General features: G+C 34.9%; 1 protein-coding gene across 1 annotated transcript in view; it reads right to left on the bottom strand.

The window, feature by feature from the left end:
- The window catches only part of LOC124357276 (thyrotroph embryonic factor), a 299,371-nt gene extending 295,156 nt beyond the window's left edge, over nucleotides 1–4,215 (bottom strand). The window contains exon 1 of the mRNA XM_046808950.1: nucleotides 3,967–4,215. Coding sequence (XP_046664906.1) covers nucleotides 3,967–4,057 — 91 coding nt within the window. The 5' untranslated portion in view covers nucleotides 4,058–4,215. The remainder of the gene's footprint in view (nucleotides 1–3,966) is intronic.
- Nucleotides 4,216–24,873: the final 20,658 nt, after the last annotated feature.

Raw genomic sequence — 24,873 nt, 5'->3', positions numbered from 1 at the left:
CAAAGTTTATACAACACTAGAGATTTGGAAACGGGTAGCTGATTGTTCCAAACGGATTCCCAGAACTAATGTGTTGTGTGTCGGAAGAGAGGGCAATTAATTAGCATAATGAGCTCATCAAGGCAGGTCTTCTACATGGCTGGATCTATACATTTCTACTACGCCGTCATAACCACCTTCATACTTCATAGTCAAATAACCTATTACGTTTAATAACATTATTAAATTAATAAACAGAAATTTTTAATAAATTACAATTTAAGTTATTATTTATTAATACCATATTTCCAGAAAGAGAAGGTTGTCCAAAAAGCTAAAGTGTGTGTGAAACTACTTGCACTGAGTCCACGTACCTAATTGGCTAAGCGTTAGCGAAGCTATCATTCGAGGGGCTGAAAGTTTCCATTTCCATCTGTATGTCTGTCACCTCGATATCTTGAAAATGAACGGACTTTTGCAAGAAGCTTCATTTACAGGGGTCCAATTATGGTGCATGTCACTCCAGGGTATTCGGCTGAAAAAGTTTTTTAATTGATCCTATCGATCAGTATGATGGCAACGAGAAAGTCACAGAATAAACAAATTTGTAAACAAACTGACTTCAATCATCTGGCATTTTAAAGTGACACAGTAACGCATATGTCTACAGACTTGAAATTTTGCTGCGGGTTCTGTACATGACACACTCTGGACAGTAGAAGAAAATCGCTGAATTCTTCGCCAAACGAATGTTCTAGGAAATCAGTGTGCAACAATCAACAATCACAAATATACAAGTGACGACTTGTCATTCCAGAGTCGAATGTTTTATAAGACTACCTTACATAGGCAGTGAGCGTTCCATTTAATTCATTTACATTAGCATTGTTGGTAGATGACAATCTAGCCTTATTTCCGTGTTTACATTAATTTACAATGTTCTTTTACATTCAATATATTTAATTGCCTCCAAATCTGTATACTAATATTTTCCCAATTTATGCCCAGTCCTCCACAAATTGGTTCCAATAAGTCTGACGCAAAATTCTTTTAACAAAAACTGTAATGTGATGAATGGCGAGCGATATCAACTTTAACCATTTAACGTGTATAGTTAATTTTCCACGCAGCTGATCTTCTTCTGGTTAGTACTTCTAGGTCCCTAATCTTCTGTGTTGACGAAACAAATATAAATAACTTATTATTACTTTCTCAATCTAGACCTTATTTATTTACATAATCCCTTTCAACGAGGTCTAAATGCTGAGGTGGATTTCAATTTTTTTGTTTACATGCTGTACAATTTGTTTTATGGATATTCCTTTTGTAAGTAGTGGGGTTTATTTTATTAAAAACACATTTTCGAGTTATTATCATTTATCATGGCCGGTTTTTAGACTGTTACCGAAGCCTGGGCCCTTAAGGGCCCGGGCAGGGCCTCACCAGAAGTCTATTTGAAGGGACATGAGGGGGTCCGGCCTAATATCCTCTTCCCGGGGCCCACCAAAGGCTGAGTACGGCCCTGATCGTGACTCACCAGCCTTGAACATTTTGCCCATCAAACCGTGCCCAGTGGGGATTGCGGTGCTCATTAGAACCTGTTTAACGATGTCTCATGATATCTCATGGAACAGAGTTTTCAATCATCCAACCTAAATTTCTCACGATAACACATACAAGCTGAGATATGAGTTTTGGAGAATTACTATATTCTTAGCCTTTGGATCGAAATTACTCATTGAGGTAATCTTCATACACTTTTATGCCTCTAATTGGTCGTAAAATTATGGGAGTGTATCATATTAAAGATACGAAAAAAATTGTTTTGTAATGTTTATGTTTTTATATTAAAACGATAAAGTACAAAAAAGAAGGAGATTTTTATTTAGCAACCAATAAAAATATAGGAAAAAATAGAAAGAATGTGAACGCGTATTTATGATATCTGTTAAATGAGACATCTCATTTTGCTAGTAAAAGTAAGGTGAAAGACGTTTGTAGCTTAACATTGTTATTATGGAAATAACATTAAGATGGCCCACCAGTAGAGCAAACTCTTAAGGCAACAAAAATTTAGCCCACATGTAGTTATTAAACTATATGAACAAGTTTTCCGGTAGTTGAGTCAAGATAGAATCTCCAGACTCATCTAAAATGATCATGTGTTGTCATCGTTACATCATGTCTTACGTTATCTCGTTATACATAGGCCTAACATGGATTATTCATATGACTAACCATGTTAGTGATGTACAGATTTGTTTAGTGTAACCAGCCCACTTAGTACTCAGTTTTAAAATAAAAATATTTTCACTTATGTCACCTTTCTGTTTAAGCGTTTTTCATAAATCATGATTTTACAGTTCAGTACATCAAAATGTGTCATACACTATTTTAAGAATGTCGTAAAAGCAAAACTATTAATGCTTTTCAACGAAAATCTGTTCATATTTTTTCATCAGTTATTAAGCAATAATATTAAATGTATGCAGCTAATTTGATTTAAACGAATTCTCTTGGAATTGAATTCTCCACACATTTTAAAGCTGCAACAAAATATTTTAAATCTGTATGAATGTAATATTATTATTCAACCTATGTTACTATGATCTCAAAAAGAGTCTTAATTTTAATGCATATTTCAGTTTTTTATGTATTATCTGGAGTTTATTCAAATAAATAATTGTTCCAAAAAATCACTCGAAAATAAAATAAAGGCATTTTTATTGCACTCAAGTACAAAGCATATCGTTGCAACCCTAGTGTTTGCCTTCATTATTTACTAATAATGTAAAAATATTCAGTTAATAATTTCAATACTGGTGTTGTCGCAAGAAACAAATGTTCTACAGCAGTGCGAAGGTTAAACAATAATTCCCAAGACTAAATACAATAAACAACCCATTATTCATAACCAGAATAGAAGACGTTATTGTAACCGTTTCTGTTGACACCACGACAACAAATCCTAGTTCCGTTTTAAAACAAGCTACGCTAACAACAGATAACATTCCGAAGGTTGATAAACAAACATATTTGGCGTGATCTATTTTTACTAGTTTGTGTGAAAGTAACACAAACATTAACTGCTTCATTGACTACCTTCGGGTCTTCTGACAAAACGAATGTTTCGTTTTCGTGTGAGTACACAAATATATGTAAAAAGCTTTATTTATATTGATTACTTACCAATACTATTAATTTCAGTTGTTACATATAAGGTCCAAATTTATGTTGTATTTCATTTCTATTATGTAGCATTTTTGACAACAATAAATGTTTATATGTTTTGATATCCTGTTTGTTATTGTTGTTGTTGCTTTGCTCTGATCGTACAAGAATGTCCATTTTCGATTTTCCCTAGCACCAAAAGTTTTAAACTTCACATTAGTAACGTTATAGAAATTAGATAGAAATACGCGTTACCGATTCTACATACTCAGCGTTTTTTTTTTTCAAACTCACCACGGTCCAAGTTCTCCATTTTGCACAATAATGTTACAATATATTTCTCTCGTTGTTGTATTATTTTTCAATTACTAACAAGCATTGTTTCACCGTAATTTGAAAAGGGGCCTAGACTCTCGCTTCATACTAAACTGTTTCGTAGATTCCCTGGTCACCCAAAGGGACTTCGGCTTACAGAGTTACAATTTGTGCAGGGCAAGGATAGGACCCAGCTGTTGCTGTTGCAGAGTTGGCAAGGTCCACGCGCTTGAAGCTGGTGCCAGCGCTTGTGATGGAAATACTCCTTGTGTATATCTCATTCGCGTCAGCCTCAATACTATCTGTCACTCCGCTCGTGAAGTTCGCAAACCGGACAATTTGCCGATTCAAAGGTGCAGCACTTTTCATTTCGGTCAGCCCTGTCGAAATCTCAACTGCGCGTTCACCAAAATACCTCTTTGGAAACGATATTCTTACAGCAGTTCAAGAAATAAATGTTTAAAACACACAAAAAACCAAATAAAAGCAGGAGGCACCTACCTAATAAAGGAAATAAGCTGACTTGTTGCTCCAGAAGACTCTTGAGGCTACAGTCCAGTTCTATGGGCGAGGGCGGGTCCTTGTCGTTCATCTCACAGGAAACAGAAGATGGTTAAAATGAACCAGACGACAACCGGTCACTTTACCACGCTCGCGTTCACGTTGACGACACCGATACCGACACCGCACCACACCGGTACGCTCGCACCACGACACGCACTATACTCTGCACTTTTTACACACAACCGGTGGGGCCTTGAATGGGCGAGGCGCGTGCTACCTACCGGCCAATCTCGCTACTCGCTAGCCCCTCTACTGCCGCCCAGAGCCGCCTGTCGGTAACGTAGGATCTACTATTGGTGTACTGCAGTGACAAGCTATCGGCAACGTGGACAAACAGGTCGACACTTTCACCCCGGAGTCGGTAACTTAAAAGTGAAAAGATGTATATTAAATGTTACTAAGGACATATCTACCCAATCACTCACTTTTTTTGCTCACTAAGTAGTAATTTCTATAGGGGATAGCGTAAGTTAGTACGATACTACGCTCTTGAAGGCGAGAGCAAATTTTAAATTGGTGATAAAAAGATCGACCCAACCCCCCCCCCCTTTGAGCTAGTCAACTCAACTCAATTCATTTATCGTCAATAAACATAAAATGCATGGACAATCGTCAAAATACATGTATATACGATGTAGAATATAAAAGTAATAAATCCATACAGAGTTACTCATTAAACCTAAAATAAGTTAAACTGATTATGGAAGCCTACATTCTTCTCTCTTCTAGGAATTCTCGAACACCTAAAGAACTTTTTTAGTTTATTCAGAAATTCCCTGTCATCAGCAACACTTTTCAAGTAAAGAGGCAAAGAGTTAAAAAGACGAATGCAGGCATAAAAGCACTGATTTTCAAATAATTTTGTTTTGTGGCGAGGTAAGATAAGGTCATTTCTAATTCTCAAATGATAATTAAGATTAACATTGTTGGTGATAGTGAAACTTCATGTGCATACTTTACGTAAAAGGAAAGATATTGAAAAATGTAAATGACGGGAAAGTCAGAATATTGTTTTGGCGAATGACATTTTTACAGGACTGCGCATGACTTAATTTGAAAATGATCCTTATAGTGTTTTTTTTTTTTTTTTTTTTTTTTATGGTGGAAGATGTATTGAGTTTTTGTACTCAAAAACCTTTCAGTTCCCCATATAGGCAATCCATAGTTAAGATAAGGATAAAAACTTCCTAAAGGGAGGCTAGGTACTATGGCCTCCATTTTTAGAGTGATTCGATTTTTACAAAACTTCTACGAATTTTTTCAATGTCTACTTTTTTAAGTTACCCGCAAAAAGACACATCCTCAATCTTTGGGTTTGGTCGAAATCAGACAATTGATTAAAGTGGGAGATAGCTACCCTCACCAATGGGACAGGGGAGTTTGATGGTTAAATGTGTCGTATATTTTTTATAGCGCGAGGGAACAAAACTGCAAAATTTTTAAAAAAAATCGTGGGAAACGGGTTAACTACCCGAGCCTGTGGGTGAAGGAAATTACACCATAGAAATATTCGATGTGTTTATAGGAATCGAAATAGAAGGGGATCAAAAGGATACAAATATCAAACTTCTTCTTAGCTTGACACTCTTAATTATGCCATGAGACACTTAAATGATAATTAAATCAGCGTCAGACCACGAGATAACGAAACAAAAAGTCGCTACATTCAGGGTGTGGATTAGCTAGTGCTGATTTAACATTTATTTATGAGTCTGACCGTTGATTTTTAAGTGTATCAGGCTGAAAAAATCACCTCTTTCAACCAAAAAGCGGTCTTTATACGGGTGGCTGACACTGTTGTAATCCTAATGTTCTGTGACAGCGCTATATTGAAGCCGGTACTCTAAGAGGAAGGTGAACTGGAGGTAAACTCAACATTCACATTGAATGAACCCTATTAAAAGTGTTTTAAAATACATTGGACAGACAAAAAATCAAACAAGATATAAAGGACATTGCTCTCACATTAAATTCAACAGAAAAGAAAAATCGGCCGTCACACACCACTGTATTAATATTGGACACACTATATCTAAAGAAAACCTAAAACTATTAAAACACGTTAACACATCTAGATATTTAAATGTATGGGAATCCTATTACATAAATCAAGCAAACACAGAAGATGGACCAATACAAAATTCACGAATTACAAAAATAGCATCACAAATCTATATAGTATGATTCCAGTAATGATTTTTATTTTACTTTACACACTACACCACACAGGACAAATTAATATTAAAATCACATATGTTTAACTATTATAAAAATCAAATTTACTTTTTCTATTTGCTTTTGTGATGTGTCTGACGAAGATAGCCTTGCTATCGAAAGGCCTCTTTGACAAAATTAAAAGTTTTAAGTATTGATTTGTGTGTTTAAATGTAATTAAGTTAATAGTAGACAATACAAGCTCCATCTTCAACACTTCCCACCTTAGCTACGTTGTGTGTAGAAAACTCGGTTGATCCACCGTGCTTAGAGAACATTTTAGTAGGGTCATTTGTGCACCTGTTGAGACAATGAGAATATTTCTTCTTCTAGACGACACTTAAAAACTAAGCGTGGTGTTGGTTTTTTAATGATCCAGCATCTCATTGCACTTGGTCTTCTAAAAGGACCTTTGCGCTGCTTCTGGAGGACATTCAGGACGCGTAAAATTGGTGCAGAGCCGCTTCCTGTCCAGATCGTGTTGTATCCACCATGAAGAAGTACAGTGGGCACTAGAGGTTGGAAATGCCGTTATTGTCAGTAATCTATGACTAAAATAACGTGGTTAGTTGGTATTACGTTCCAGTAACCTGTTACCGTGGTAACGTTAACGTGGTAACCTGTTACTGAACTGACGTTATTAAATTAAAAGTATGAGTCAGACTCAATCTATGTTTTTGGGGCAATATAAACAAATTATACGAAAATTAAACTAAGTCAGTAAAATGTAATTCTGGACTACTTTGAAATATACTAATTATAAACTGACTATTTAAAATTTCAGTGCACAATACAATTATTGGTTAGTACACAAAACTTAAACTAACTCACTACAATGTAATATTTAGATTAGTAGGGTACTTTTAAAGAGACATAAGTTTTATTTTCATTTTTCCAGAAACAAGGCTAAGTTTCTAGTGTGATAACCCCGGTGTCAGTGTGATGTTCTTGAATTAGTTATTGAGTAATAAATGTATTGTTTTAAAGGAAACTCAACAGGTATATAATACATTGAGTTAAAAGTAATTAATTATGTAAACTATGATTAGATATTTTATGTTTTTACTTCAAATGAGAGCTCATTAATTTTTCATAATATAAGACTGTGTTATTGTACCAAAAATGCACTAAATAAAATTAAAATTACTAATATAAAATAGCATTTTTTTCATTACCTTAAAGAATGCCCACTATAACAGTCAATTGAACTCTCGTCAAAGAAAAAAGATTCAATTTATCGTACAATTCATTAATTACAACTCAAAAAGTATAAACCTTTTAATAAATACATTATGTTTATACATACTTGTACTTTCCAATACTATTAATTAAATGAAAGCATTTACAAAACTGTATGTACTCAGTATTTTAAGCGTTACAAATACTGAAACACTGATCTAGAGTATCTATTATTTTAAGCGTTACAAGTACGGAAATACTGATTTCAAGTACCAAGTATTTAAAGCGTTACAAATACTGAAACACTGATTTAGAGTATCTATTATTTTAAGTGTTACAAGTACGGAAATACTGATTTCAAGTACCAAGTATTTAAAGCGTTACAAATACTGAAACACTGATCTAGAGTATCTATTATTTTAAGCGTTACAAATACTGAAACACTGATCTAGAGTATCTATTATTTTAAGCGTTACAAGTACGGAAATACTGATTTCAAGTACCAAGTATTTAAAGCGTTACAAATACTGAAACACTGATCTAGAGTATCTATTATTTTAAGCGTTACAAATACAGAAATACTGATTTCAAGTATCCAGTATTTAAAGCGTTACAAATACTGAAACACTGATCTAGAGTATCTATTATTTTAAGCGTTACAAGTACGGAAATACTGATTTCAAGTACCAAGTATTTAAAGCGTTACAAATACTGAAACACTGATCTAGAGTATCTATTATTTTAAGCGTTACAAGTACGGAAATACTGATTTCAAGTACCAAGTATTTAAAGCGTTACAAATACTGAAACACTGATCTAGAGTATCTATTATTTTAAGCGTTACAAGTACAGAAATACTGATTTCAAGTACCAAGTATTTAAAGCGTTACAAATACTGAAACACTGATTTAGAGTATCTATTATTTTAAGCGTTACAAGTACGGAAATACTGTATTTAATTGTAGTGAGTTAGTTAAGTTTTTGTATCTTAACTATTATACAAAAAAACTGCATTGTATTGTGCAGTTAAAACTTTACATAACCAGATTATAATTAGTATATTTCAAAGTAGTCTATCAGTCTAAAATTAAATTGTTACTGACAGTTAAATTTTCGTATACTATATCTAAATAGCCCAACACATGTAGATTTCGTCTGACTCAGTTTACTTGCAAATTAATAACGTCAGCGTCAGTTCAGTAACAGCGAGATGCTAATAGTTAACCACGGTAATAGGTTGCTGGACCGTAATACCAAACTAACCATGTTATTTTGGTAACAGGTTATTGACAAATAACGTTATTTTCTATCTCTAATATACTATAGCGCTTTCTATCCACAACATCTCGACATTTTGAGGTTAGTAATTCCGCACGTGGACATGTGCGCAGTTGTCTAGACTTAATTGACACATCGGTTTTTGCTTCACTCAATGCAGGTTCAAATTGAATTTATAAAATAGCCATATAAGAATCAGGATTCCAGTGAAAGTCCACGCACGTTTGTCTATTACGACTCCACTTAGTAGTGCACACAGAAGTTATGTTTTTCTCCCAGAAACGGACTTGTAGGGAATATGGTGAATAAAACATGGGCATGTTATATTATCACATGTTAGTCACTTGTCGACATAACACTTAATATTTACAAATTACATTGTCCTATTATATGTACAATTTAATCCTTCAGTAAATTCTTACCTTGGGTGTTAGTTGGCTGAGCGTTAGCGAAGCCTTTCAGTAGACGGGCTGGAAAATTCAACTTATGTCTGTCTGAATGATATCTTGAGAACAAACTCACATATAGACTTGAAAATCTTCATGAAAATTTTTTTTGTTATGCAACATTAAGTTCGATGGTGGTGTATGTCACTCTACAGGATTTGGCTGAGCGTTAGTAAACATAGGTAAAGAAGATGACAACGAGAAAAATTTGTAAACAAACTGAGCTCAATCATATGGTATTTTAAAAGTGTGACGTAATAACACATGTAGCCATATAACTTAAACATGTAATTTAAATTTTTTAATGCATTAGATAACTTTTGAAATTGTTTTGTCACGTCAGTTATATAATGTACATTGACTTCAACTTAAAAGTCATTTTGACTCAAGTTGCATTAATTGCGTAACTCTTTTGCCGTCGTAAACATTGAAATTTCATTTATTTCAGCAACCTAGTTGCAAAATTTATACATCCCAACGATTTGTTACGAACTCACTAACAGAATAAAACACATTTCACACTAAAAGATCTCTTGATTGAGCTTTGAAACGTTTCTTTGTTGCCAATTCTTGATGAACTCCAGGAGTCTGTTGATCACTTTGACACCAGAGATGGAAGTTGTTCAAAGTCATCGTTCTGAAGACTGAATTCTCAAGTTTTCCCTTCCTCTCGTATTATAACTTTGAACATAATGTGTGTTAGCTCACATTTTTATCGACAGTTTAATATAGATACACCTCCAGAATATAGATACAAGGTAAAGTCAGTAATCCCAAACTCCTGAACACATCCCTGTACGATTCCTTTCGGAGCCGAAAGGCTCTTACAGATTTGTATTTTGCATAGCCACCCCACAAAATATTATTCCATGACTAAATTGTGGGTATACTAACCCATAATAGATCGTTTTTATAACATTTTTCCAGATTAAGCATAGACAATATCATTGGATCATTCCGTCAGCCCTCTATCTAAGTGCATTCTTAGGAATTTAATAGAATCGTTTTCCTCTAGAAGAGAATCATTCACTACGTAAATTTCCAGCTTCTTGCTGCCGCAAGTTGAAGCCTGTTAAGTCAACGTGGAGTGGCGTACTACCTTGTCTTAAAAACACTTGCTCTCGCCTTCAAAACAACGTCCAAATAAAATCTATAACAAAAATCCTCCATGCACTACACCACAGTAAGACTTCTCGGCTTCCAGTTCAATCACATTAACACTCTCTTCGAGACTTACCATCGACTCTCGAAACCCATTAGATATTCGAAGGTCTACAAAATCTGCCAATGGCACTTGCTATAAAATCTGTAGCCGAGACCTAAACCTGATTAAAACGTAATTGTCGCAATACACAACTCAGAACCGTAACGGGTTAGTGTTACATCGATAGCCAAACCTATACAATCGATTTGATTATGCTTCCTTCACGAAGACGCTGAGCCACGTATAAGGTAAATGTAGGTTTGAAGTGATATCGATTAATGAATACGGTACCTGATCATAATCAGACAGGTTAGCAAGTCAAATATTTCCACTCACTAAAAATTATCATATAACATTTGTCCAAATGAACGTTTTACCACAGAATTAAGTTTCGTTACTTTATTAGAAGTCGGAAGCCAATTTGCATTCTATAAGCACAAAGCCTGATTTTCGAAGTCGATATAATTACCCTTAAAGAAGCAATATGACATCAGTCGCGCTGGTCTTTTGGAGTTCGTAATGTGAGTGTACCGAAAGGGTTAAAACCTATCAAACAAGAATATGCTTCTCAGATCACATGCTCTCATATACACTTAGGATCAATCGCTAGATAGATAAGAGTCAGCTGATCCACAGAAAATTATCTGGCAGACAGTTGGGTGACATGTCTGTCCATCTAGTTGTCTGGCAGTGACATAACTATCAATACATAGTAGGCTATATATTAAAGACACTTGTTGTGCTTATTTGTGTATGTCTCTCTATCTAGTTGTCTGGCAGTGATATAGCTGTCAATACATAGTAGGCTATATATTAAAGACACTTGTTGTGCTTATTTGTGCATGTCTCTCTATCTAGTTGTCTGGCAGTGATATAGCTGTCAATACATAGTAGGCTATATATTAAAGACACTTGTTGTGCTTATTTTTGCATGTCTCTCTATCTAGTTGTCTGGCAATGATATAACTATCAATACATAGTAGGCTATATATTAAAGTCACTTGTGCTTATTTGTGCATGTCTCTCTATCTAGTTGTCTGGCAATGATATAACTATCAATACATAGTAGGCTATATATTAAAGTCAATTTTTGTGCTTATTTGTGTATGTCGCTCTATCTAGTTGTCTGACAGTGATATAACTGTCAATACATAGTAGGCTATATATTAAAGTCAATTTTTGTGCTTATTTGTGTATGTCACATCAAATCAGCTTTATTGCAACGACAATATTACAATGTATAGCAAACGTCACAAATGTTAATCTAAAATCTCTTACATTCATGCCACAAAATTCTCATTCACACATACAATTTTACACTTATGCACCTTTCATCCTTCGCCAATATATCCCACTTTAAACAGCAGAATCAGTCGTGTAATTGGGCGGTCTCCCAGTTAAATGCTAAAAACTCCCCTGCATTATAAAATGCTTGTGACACCAAGAGGTGTTTAAGGCGCCTTTTGAACGCCTTGGGCGTTAGGGAATTTTTTATTGAATTTGGCAGTCTGTTAATAAAATTAACACCTGCCTGTGAGGGCAGGTGTTCAAAAACCACTGTTCTAGGGCTGCAGTTCGTAGTAATTCTCTACCTCGTGTCTCATGCATATATATGTCCCGGCCTCTGGTTAAGGCACACTTATACATACAAAACAAAGAGGTTTCTAAAATGTACAGACACGGGAGAGTTAACAGCTGTAATTCCTTAAAAGCTTGCCTGCACGACTCTCTGAATTTTATTTTTGCAATTATTCGAATAGCTTTTTTTTGGAGCTTGAATTTTCTCTGAAACTGAGATCTTGCGCACGCTACCCACAGGACCACTCCGTAAGACAAATGGGGGTAAATTAAGCCATAATACGCCGTTATCAGTACCTGACTTGGGCAGTATTTTGCTAAGGATCTCAAGACATAAATGCCTGAGGAAATTTTTGCGCAAACATGATTGATGTGTTCATTCCAAGTCAACCCTCGATCAAGGTTTATTCTTAGGAATTTTGACGAGAGGACTTCTTCCAGTGTGGAATCAGCTAACAAGACGGCAGATCCACAATGGTTGCCTACATCGCGCAAAGCAAAATGTAAAACGTTGGATTTTGAGGAGTTTGTTGTGAGATTGAGGAAGTATTGTACACAGTTATTGATGTCAACAAAGGCCTGTTGTTCCAACACTTCACTTGATCTTGCACTAAAACAGAGTCATATAATCAGCATACTGCACTAGTCCTCCATGCAGAAGTGATGATCGTATGTCGGTGACATTAAGCAGGAAAAGCACAGGACTGAGAATGGATCCCTGGGGAACACCGTACCTCAGTTCTATTGGTTTTGACGATTGATTTGATATTTGGACAACTTGGGATCTATGACTTAGAAATGAGCCATTTAAGGGGCACGCCTCTGATGCCATGGGACCCAAGTCTGTCGAGCAATATGCTATGGTCAACGCAGTCGAATGCTTTGGACAAGTCTAAGAACACACTCATTGTGTGGTTCCGACATTCTATTCCCTCTACAATCATATCTACAAGACTCACTACTACGTCTGTCGTCGATTTGCCCTTTCTGATTCCAAATTGTTCATTTGAGAGCTAACTGTATTTGTCCAAAAATTGAAGCATTCTTATGAGAGAAAGCTTTTCAAAAATTTTGCTCAATACTGGCAAAATTGAGACAGGCCAATAGTTATTGATTGAAAATTGGTCGTCTTTTTTGAAAATTGGAACAACTTTTGCAATTTTCAGGAGGGAGGGGAAAACTCCTATTTGGAATGAAGAATTTACCAATTTATTTAAAGGTCTCACCAAATGCTTGCAACATTGTTTGATGAGCCATGTGGACATTAGATTAAGATCATTTGACTTTTTGGCTGGGAGCTGCTGAATAATTCGGTGAAGCTCGTCCTCAGTGACAGGCGTCAGCAACATTGAGGCTGCTGGACTCTGTCTTCGCGAGGGACATATTTGCGGTTCAGACGGCCGAGGGCTTTGCCCAACAGCAACGGATGCGAAAAATTCGTTAAACTGATTGGCAACCTCAGTTCCATCCTCCACAAGTATATTCCCATTTTTAATTTTGATTTGTTTTTTAACTTTTGTTTTATTGTTAATGATGTCCCAAGTTGTTTTTGAAATATTTTTAGAAGATAGATAGATAGATTTGGAGACATCGTATGCCGTCGCAGCTTGGATCACTTTCCTGTAAATTTTGTTTGTATTTTTTGAAGAATGTTTTGAAATTTTCATTACAAGTACGTTTGTTAATTTCAGCGAAAAATTTCACTTTCTCTCTCGAGACCAGAATACCTTTTGTGATCCATCTGTTTTTTGACGTTTTTTCGCAAATATTAATCGTTTTTGTGGGGCAACATGTGTTAATATGGAAATTTAGGACGTCGTTAAATGTTTTGAACTGCTGCTCTACAGATTGAGAAGAGTGAAGGAAACTTCACTTTTCTGTTGACAGGGAAGTGTTGAGGTGAGCGATGTTTTCTGGCCTTGTGTCTCTTATTGTTTGGTTAATTTTGGGCTCCCTTTCAAGTTTCATTCCACTGACGACAGCTTCTTGCCCGTAGTGGTCAGATATAGCTGTGTTTACCACAGATACCGCGACACTTGGATGGTTGGTGATGATGTTGTCGATAGCCGATCGGGTTGTAGCCGTCACTCTCGTCGGAGTTTTGACTAACAACTCCAGGTCGAATGACCTAAGTAAATCAACTATTCGAACTGTGGAATGGTGTGTGTTGTCCAACGCGTCAATGTTAAAATCCCCCATCACGACATATTCCTGACGTTGATCAGTCAGGTCTGTCAGTAATTGTTCGAATTTTGAAAAAAAAATCTTCGTTTCCACTGGGAGATCTATATATTCCAATCACTATGTATTCATATATATTCCGATATGTCGCTCTATGTAGTTGTCTGGCAGTGATATAACTATCAATACATAGTAGGCTATATATTAAAGTCACTTGTGCTTATTTGTGCATGTCTCTCTATCTAGTTGTCTGGCAGTGATATAACTATCAATGCATAGTAGGCTATATATTAAAGACACTTGTTGTGCTTATTTGTGCATGTCTCTCTATCTAGTTGTCTGGCAGTGATATAACTATCAATGCATAGTAGGCTATATATTAAAGACACTTGTTGTGCTTATTATTGTGCATGACTCTATATCTAGTTCTCTGGCAGTGATATAACTACCAATACATAGTAGGCTATATATTAAAGACACTTGTTGTGCTTATTTGTGCATGTCTCTCTATTTAGTTGTGTGGCAGTGACATAACTGTCAATACATAGTATAAATTAAAATCATTTTTGTGCTGGTCTACATGTGCATCGATATTTTCTAAACTACTTAACGGATTTTGATACGGTTTTCACTGTCGGTTTCGTTATGAAGTAGAGCGGGGGTTCCAAGATGTTATACATCAATAAATAACAGAAAGTAGAGAAAAGTTTGTTTATTGCGAAAATGTATAATGTTGGGTGTATTTTTCATAAGAGATGCATTCTATTAAATACAAGTTATTAAATGTTAAATGTAAATATTGTGTTATTACATCAAAATACAATACGTTGGCCCACAATTTTTTTATTGATTTGTCTTTAGCTTTATTCATTTATTAGCTCGTTCTTTGCCCTTGCTTAACTAGCTATTGATATAAACAAATAAACGTTTGATTTACAATTATTATTGAGTTTATTTGTCACATGTATGATACAGAGTGTCGTGAATTATACTGCCATGGGCACATAAAAAAAATTATATCCAACATAGAAAAGGTTGTGGTGCATGTTAGATTTGAATTTATACAAAAATAGGTTCGAATTTTGAAAGATTTGGAATCATAAATTGGGTAAATTTTATTTGAGTTCAAATCCAGTTTTACTTATTCATCTTCCAATCATCCTTGTCTGTTTAGTGTGGATTTAATACTGGCAATGTTGATCCTTGAAGATTTGGGAGTTCTGGTTGCCATCCGATATTCGAGTGGTCATCACCTAGTAAATGTCTATTCTGTTCTTTTAAAAAAATCGAGATTCACCAATTTAATACAAATAATAAAATGTATGACTGTATTTAATAACTCAAATGTTGATTAACTATGTGTTTCTTAATAAATTTCTTGATAAAAAAAGGTTCTTCCTAGTCTCATGTTAAGTCATGATCAAAAGAATAAATTCCATTATTGTAAAGTCACCAGTTGATCTAAATTCACTCTATAACTCCAGGTGTTGTAAACTTACTTTGCATAACAAACTCCTTATTTTTGATATTAAGATTTCATGTATTCTGTGGTATTTGGACTAAAGAAATTACTTTATTTTATCTGATGAGTCAATTTTACAATAGTTTATGTGTTTTTATCTTATATGTATAATAATTTGTTTTATGTTTGCCAGTTTATCTTAATTTTAAAATATATAGACTTATATATGTTTATTGTAAGTTATCAAAATTGTATGGGTGTGTGTTCTTCTTCTTGTATGAATTCCTCTGTGTGTGTGTGTGTGTGTGTGTGTGTGTGTGTGTGTGTGTGTGTGTGTGTGTGTGTGTGTGTGTGTGTGTGTGTGTGTGTGTGTGTGTGTCCTTTTATACAACATTTAATACTCATTTTGCACTGGTTAAAGCGCCAAAAAAAGTTAAGAGAGAGTAAACGAATAAACGAAACATTGAAAACAACATCAGTTATATAATACGTAACTTTGAAAACTATTTTGAAGCTTTTGCAATCTTTTTTTCCTTTATCTGCCTTTAGTTATCTTAAATTGAAACAGGAATACAAAACCATCGTACTGTAACATAAACCGAGTATTAGTTACAGCAATCTTTACTTTGGGATAGATCTAATCGAAAAGCACACCACAACGAAGTCATGGAATAAACGTCAGTTTGAATAAATTGCATAAATTTAATTAAGATTTCAATCATGTAACTATTGCATTTTAAACAACTTGGGTGGTTGCTATACAGTTTTTCATGTTTAAAGCTTTTGGGGGAGGGTTTACCAACCCCCTTCTTAGTTACGTCACTGGAGTACAAAGAACAAGTCTGTTATATGATTGATGATGAAAACCCTTGTTTCAACGAAACGTACAATTATCTAATGTTGCGCTAACTTTTCTTCTGAAACGCAAGAGCCTCTGAAACTTAGGTTAGTTTTGTTGTATGATATCATAGAGAAAAAGCTTTAACTAATGTCATAACTTTAAACAGTTAAAAGTTTCTTAAACAAATAGTCCATGAACATTGGTAGATTTTACTGTTTTATACAATTAACAACATGCCACCATCGGTAGCTACTATCGGTTTTTACACAAGCGTCTATTGCCAATGGCGCGGTGTAGCGGGTACGGCGGTTACAGTGAGTTATTCAAATCAAGCAACGTCGTGCGTGGCAGCTCCTTGGATGGGTGACCGCTGAGCGATTCTGTCTTTACAAGGAGTCAGCCTGCCCGGCCATTGATGGTGGTTCGGAATTCACCTTTAACTCGTTGACCCCAAGCTAAGTATTAGAGAGGGCTTCTTAGTGCTAACTTTGCCTGGTAAAATAATAAATTACATTAATTTAATTTATTTATCCCAAAGCATCTCGATAATTATAAAAAATAAAACATTACTTTAATTTACTTTATTTAGCCCAAAACATCTCGACTATGAATCGAGTGATTATAGCTACACAAACCCGTTATTAAAATATGGATTGTATCTCAATGAGATTCGATTGTTTACGTTAATTATAAAAAAGTAACTAAATACATAGTACAACCCTCTTGGCTCGAAGCTATTAGTTTACAGATAATTCATGTAGGATTACTAAATTTCTTCCATTCATATTTATTTATGTATAGTTTTTATACTTTAGTAATATTTTGTCAACACAGCCTATAACTTACTGAACAAAAATGTGAAAATATCAAGAAGCAAGATAACCCGAAAAAGATTTCACCAATTCGAATTTTGCATGAAGGTTCATTTCTAAATAGACAAGAATGGGTTCTATGATAGTACATGTCCGTCCATGGATTTAGGCTGAGTGTCATTGATCCCTATCACTCAGTAGACTGATAAACATTTTCTTTTGATTCCCGGGAGGACGTAAAGATTTCTTTTCTGATGAATTTGAGATCTGAATGACATTTACAGAATGAAATGACCTATATGGATTTGAAAGTTTGCATGCAACCTTATTGAAGCCTGTTACGCAACACGTGGTGTACCTTGTAATATACGTCCAGTAAAATGTTAAGTAAAACGAAGAATGGCCCAGATTGTCGTGTCTCAGTGGGGGCTTGTCAACTAACGTCATCTAAAACACTCTTATCAGTGACCCTGTTACTGATGAAATAATGAACTAGAGACGCCCCCTCAGAGGATTTAGATCCCGTCACCCCTGACCTATCCTCCTCCATGTTTCTGTGGTTTCTAATGAGTTTATAAATTGCAAAAGATTTGATCAAGAAATTTCGGCTACGAAACTTCATAGGTGAGTGAATATCACATCCAAATTGGGTAAATGTTGCACCCAAAGAGTAATGAGACTTGATACACTGAGAGCGATCTGACAACACTGCAACCTTCTTATCAAGTTTAAATATTAACCAGTGACTACGTGATCCCTTCGAAGGTGACAAATGAAGTATTACTAGTGTGATGTGTTTTGAAAATGGAACAGCATAGTTTGGAGCAATGATCTGTTATTAAATTTTGTGTTATGCTGGGTGGATCTGTGACTGTTTTTTTTTTAAGTTGCAAAAAGTTTATGGGGCACATTCATTATCAAGAGCACAAGTTTTTCGGTGACATATAAATTTTTTAGAAGGCCGAGACTTTCATCATCGAACGAGTGAGGTCTCTGGTTAGGTCAGACCTATTATTGTCTCATAATAAGACTAATGAGTGTAAAGTTGAGTTTGAATAATTTCATTCCTTATCAGATTCTGACACAATATTTGGACTTGAGAAGGGTGTGTGCCAAGATGGTAACAAAAAACCTAACAATTGAACAAAAAGACAATCGCAAGAATGTGTGCCTTGACCTTCTTGACACTATTGAAAATGACTCACATTTTTCATTCACGTGGTCACTCGTTCACTGGTGTGAATCATGGGTTTTCGAGTATGATCCGAGACAAAATGAAGAGTGGCACACTCTCCAGTTTCCTCGACCAAGAATAGCTCGTATGCGCAAATTAAGACCATATCTTTTTTTATAGTAAAGGTATCGTTCACAGAGAATTTGTGCCTCCAAGACAACTTGTTAACCAAGTTTTTTTATAAAGAAGTTTCCCTTCAGATCGAACATTTCAGACCGTTGGATGCTCCACGATGACAAAGTTTCCTATCACACGGCAATCTCTATCAACCATGTCTTTGACCATTAAAGGTATTCCTGTGCTTCCCCAGCCCCTCTATTCACCTGTTTTCAGTCCCTGTGACTTGCTTCCTAAGATAAAAAAACATTGAAAGAGTGTACTATCTTGGTACTATCTAATACATCCAACAGAGCGTAACCGAAGATCTAAATACCAGATACCAGTTGAAGCCTTCCAGCACGGCTATGGAGAGTGGGAACGACGCCTCCACCGTTGCGTAGCTGCCCAGGGAAACCACTTTGAAGTTGATAAAATCAACGTGTCAATTAAAATAGTTCAAACAAAAAACAGTCTCATTACGTTTCTGCCACACCTCGTGCATTGGGTATTTGTACTACGTTCGATGGCGCTGGAGACTACAATCGCTACATACTAAGGACCTTAAACATCGTTTTCCTGGTGTATTTCTCAGGTAATTATGCAATCTATAATGTCCGTCATACTGGTCGTTACTAGATCTCGTTAGGACAGCGACCAGAACCTGCCACCACTCCACGGGTGGTGTAGCGGACATTGTACAAAAAGCTGCAACGGATAATTCCACTTCTTTGCCCTCCGATGGTTTTGGAGTGAAATTGCGTGTACAAGAACTCTCGCTCTGCGATTGGTTGATGAGACTCGTAGCAGAATCAAGACGTAGTTACTGCACAAGTTTCTTGTGTCAAACAAGTAGGGATTTCTCGGATAATCGTTTGTTGGAAGGGGGGAGGGTTTGATCGCTAGCTCGTTTTCTTCCGATTTATGAACACTTATAGTAATAAATAGAATTAAACGTTAATAAAACAAAACTTTTCAATATGTTTTATTTGTTGGACGAGGCCTTTCGAAACCAAAGTTTCATCATCGGGCTACTCCACAAATAAATATTTACATTATTTTTCTTACAATTAATATTAAAATACCATAATTATGGTGTAAATATGCAAATACAAAAATTTTGGAAATATTTCAGCCAGTATGAAAAATTAGATATGACCAGTATGATTATAAATTGAGAAGAAAGAAGACTGGAATTTTCAATAGGGCCTACTTCATTGTTTATGAGTTTTTCTTTATTTCTGTCTATGTGTAGTGTTTCCCAAGCATTTAAGTTTTGTTAATTTTTTTATTAATTTTAGGTTTTTAATTGATCTTCTGTGTCCTGATTCAATGCAGTGCTTGCCTACAGCAGATTTTTCAACTCTTCCATATTTTGTGTGTGATAAATGCCCCTTAAATCGTGTTTTATTGTTGTATTAGTTTGTCCAATATAAATTTTGTACAGTAATCGCATGTAATTTCATAAATTCCTGATTTATTGTCATTTAAAATTTTGTATTTAGGGTTTCCTAAACTTTTGTGATAGTTTGTTGCTTGTACTACTAGCACTATAAGCTTAAGGCCTTGAATAAGGTATTAAAGTGGTTGAAATACGAACGAGTCCCAAAGTTTTATAAATCTATATGAACACAGGTGCGAGAGAAATACTCTATAGCTGCGATTACGTAGCAGCTGGCAACAGATTTTTTTCAAAATACCATTTTTAAATTTGTGCAAACTTTCCAAGTTCTAAACGAAATCCTCGAGTTGATATCCGAATTCCGTGTTTCCTGTAGTAGTCGGTAAAATACTGAAACTTTCTTTGATCTTTCTTTACTAGTCACCAACTTTTTTCGGCCTTAGCAATTTTTGGGACCACTTAAAATATCAAATGTTCAAAAAGTCACTGCTTGCCGTTCTCGAAATGTGTTCAAAGCCGCATTCTGCCGTTCATTATCCTGGCAGTGGATCAATCTCTCTTCAGATCTGCCATAGCACTGCCACAATATATAGTTCTTACTCATGGCTTCGGAATTATGTAGCATCTACGTAAATATAAAAAGCACTTGCAGCTGTAATCATCCGCGTCGTCAGCATCAAAACTTTGGGGGGGACGAATGGGGGTCCGGAGGCACTCCCCCGGAGCTTGTGGGAGGTCCTCCTCCGGAAAATTTTATAAAACTTATGACCTTGAAATGACGTTTGAGCACTAATTTAAACCCAACATTTTATATTCCTACAAGCAGGGTTTTCATTTAAACAATTTGTTTAAATACACACACACACACACACACACATATATATATATATATATATATATATATATATATATATATATATATATATATTAAATTAAAAAATTAAAACTTATTATCAGGTGTAATATGCTTTATTTTATACACACTACTGTTATTAAATGCGGTCTATCACATCTCAACGCAAACATTCACTTGAAAATTGTAGACTCGTATCTCTTTACAGTAGGCTACATTATAATAATCCAAACTGACCCCTTGCTAAAGGAGGTGTACTGGAGGTACACGCAGTACGGGCGGACAGCGGAGCACCGAGCGGCGACGAGCCAAGCGAGCACAGGGTGTTATTTATGCTCCTTTAAAATAATATTACGATTTCTGTTAAATTTGTTATAAAATTTAGGGGAGGGAGATAAAACTGACTTTTCAAATATTGGGGGGACGCGTCCCCCATGTCCCCTATGGCAGCGACGCCCGTGGCTGTAATTACATTCTCCACTCTCCACATCCTAAATCTAGCCATCCAGTTTCATAGCTTGTTTGCATCTTTTTTGTTCCAAACCAAGAAGTTTGGAACTAAAATCTAAACCTAAATAACGAAAGAAACCTAATAGTTAGAAACTTTATTTGCAAACTGTTATGTAAACGGGGCTTAATATGCGACTAGAGCTGGCCCATAACAGCGGCAGGGAATCTTCTAGGCGTTTTTCCCGCCATTTCATTCTGACCCAGAAGAGTTAACCGTTGTTCGAAATCTCAGTTTTCCCTACCTCTTTGGTCAGGCGGTCTGTGAGGAGATCGAGCTACTAATACCCCGCACTCGATGGGATTACATCTACAGATCGGCTAAATTAGTACATACATGTAACCGCTCCTTCTGATAAATGATAAATAACTTCAAGGTGATTGTTCTACTCTCCACCAGTTCTTCTAGTGCTAGGAAAAGAAACGTATCTGCTAACTCGTTTGGAATGTGTGGGTCTTGCTGGCCGTTATCTAATTATTGATATTTTGGATTATATAACTTAAATACACAAGTGTACTGTTTATAAATTATCTTAATATAGTAATACAAGTTTAATGTGGATAAATTACAGTTTTATAAATCTTTATGTATCAATTTTTAGTGCAAACTTCTGACCTGAAAACTAACCTAGAAAATTAGTTTTATATAAGAGTGATTCTAGTGTGACACTTTCGTGGTGTTACGTGTAACAGGAAAAGTGACAAATAAATAGGATTGGTGTTCCTACGTTTGTACCTAATTAATTGTAAATTTTAATCATGAGTCTTAACCTTACACGAGTTATGGTCTATTTACAAAGAATGTTGTTACAAGTTGAGATTAACCTTAATTTAAAACCTTTTTAAAAGTTTATAAAGTATAGTCTGTTCATAAAAACAACTCTTAAACAAGAAGTATGCCTATTTTATTTTATTTTAATGATAATATCCTGAACATTTTCAATACTTAAACCTAATTTATTTTCCAAGTTGGCAAAATATCCATGTGGTACATGTGGAACCAATGTAAGGTCATCTGCTAGCCTATGTACTGGCTTTTGCAAAAATGGTTTCACTTTAAGTGTATCAATCTAAGCCTCTCTGACATTAAAGATAAGAAGCGTGAAATAGCTTAGATATTTTGAAATGTTTAAACTGCAGGATGAATATTTATCACATAAATTTGTCGCCCAACTGACTCAGGAATTGAAGGCCAAAGGGCTTCAAAAATGTATCTAGTCCCCAATGGGACAATTTATCATTGTTCTAGAGACATGATTCCGCCTGAACAATTCGCCAAGAACATAGTGGAATTCAAGAAACTGGTGCTCCAGTAAGTATTGTGTGCTGTGACCAGGCGTGGACTTTCACATCAGGAGTTTATGTTGAAGCTGAAAGAGTCGATTGAGGATGGCATCTGTAACCTTTCATCTGCTGGTGGACAGGATATAGAGTGTCAAGCAAGACATGTCAATTCCTGTGGACAGTCCCCCTACTTCGACCCAGACTCCAGTAGATGAGAAAGAAGATGGTGCGATAGACCATGGAAAACGAACCTACAAACAAAAATATAAAGAACGCTTAGATTCAAACAGCTTATGTAATAAATTTCAATGTTATACAAATAAGGTAATCAAAATTTAAAATTTAATAATGATTGGCTTATTTGTAGGGAAGCCAAAATTGATCAGAAATTTAATTGGCTATTACATTTAAATATCCAAAGAGGAGTAGCTTACTTGATAAGAAAATGTATTTAGAAATAATTCAATAGAATTCAAATAATCAAATTATTTGCTTAAATGAACATTGGTTGAGTAGGGATAGTGTTACCGTTTTAAATAGTTTTCTAATTAGACTCTGCCACTTTTTATTGTAAAGATAGAGGCGATCAAGGTGGCTCGAGTATCCTTTAGGAGAATAATTTTGAATTTAAAACCAGAGAGGATATGTGCACTTATAGTTTGGATTCAGTTTTTGAAGCTTCGTGCATAGAAATCATTCATTTAAAAAGACGTATAATTATCATTTATATTTATAGAGTGCCAGTAGATTCAAACTTCAAACTATTTTTTAATAAGCTTGAGGCTTTGTTAAAACTTTTAGGTAAAGAAAACCACGTAAACAACGTTTAAATTGCACCAGACTTTAATTTATATGTAAGGGAAACAACAAATAAACCACAACAGATATTTGATCTCCTTTATCTGATTGAAACGTACGATTTTAAAATGCATTTACTAGGGTTACATTTAATACAAATTCATCCTTTGTTAATATTTTCACTTTTAAACTTAAATCATCCTGTGAATCTCAGACAAATTAATTTGGAATTGGGTTTGTCGGATCACAGGGCAGTCTTTATATATTTCTAAAGATCTTATTTCAGAGAATTACAATACAAAACTTATAGTAAAAAGACGGATATTTTTAAAAAAAGCTCTTTATAGATTTTAGCAGTTGATTAAAAGACACTAAGTGGAATGTTTCAAATTATTTTACTTTTGCTGACAACTGTTCAAATCTCTTTAATTGCTTTCAAAATATATTTGAAGAATAGTTCCCATCAAAATCATCAAAACCAAACAATCCCAGAGTAAAAAAAAATGGATAACAAAAGGTATTCAAATTTTAAACATTAAAAAGAGTGAGCTTAGTAAGATGTTGAAATAGTCAATCAAGCTAAATATTATAAGTTATGTAAAAAATTATAAAACTTTTCAAAAGTGACTATAATAAATCCAAGTATAAAAGATTCTGAAGATAAAAATAAAGCTGCTTGGTATGTAGTTAAATCCGAGTTTGGATGTAGAAATCTGATAACAATTTTCCTGGTTTTGTGTTGGGTAGTGATAGGGTTATTAAATATGGAAAGGAAATTGCACGATTTCTCAACCAAAAATTTGCATAATTGGCCAGTCTCGACCTTGTGAACAAGTGGCCCTAAACTTGATCTTGAAAGTCAATTTTTTTAGTTTAATTTTGATAATGGGTCGTCAGATGATGTGGTCAAAGTGATAAAATCATTTTAAAAAATCATCTGGGTGGGATGAAATGCCTCTGGATGTAATGAAACATGTAATGTATTTAATAGCTGCTCCTTTATCAGTTTTATTAATCAGTCATTTAAATTGTAGTTTTCCAAAAATTGTAAATTGTATGATTAAAACCACTCTATAAGAAAAAGCGAAAATAAAATCCAGATAATTACCGTCCAATTTCAATACTGCCATCAATTTCTAAAGTATTTGAAAAATTAGCAGTAAACTAAATTACAAATTGTTTAAAATCTAATTAAATTTTTACTTGTGCTCATTTTGGATTTAGGAGGGGTCACAGTACATTAGGGGCCATTGATAAAGTTGTAAATAAAATGTCTTGGGTTTTGGACGGGTCACAGACAACCATTGTGACTTGTCAAAAGCCTTTGATTGTGTCAACCATGATATCCTTAAAAGCTTAAATTATATCCTAAAAGCTTAAATTGTACAGTTTTTCAAATAAATCAATTTTGTGGATTGAATCTTATTTAGTCAATCAGTATCAAAGAACTGTAATTTTTAAATAATGTAATAGCC

Source organism: Homalodisca vitripennis, chromosome 1 (genome assembly GCF_021130785.1).
Source record: "Homalodisca vitripennis isolate AUS2020 chromosome 1, UT_GWSS_2.1, whole genome shotgun sequence".
Taxonomy (NCBI): domain Eukaryota; kingdom Metazoa; phylum Arthropoda; class Insecta; order Hemiptera; family Cicadellidae; genus Homalodisca; species Homalodisca vitripennis.
This window is presented reverse-complemented; position numbering and strand designations above follow the sequence as displayed.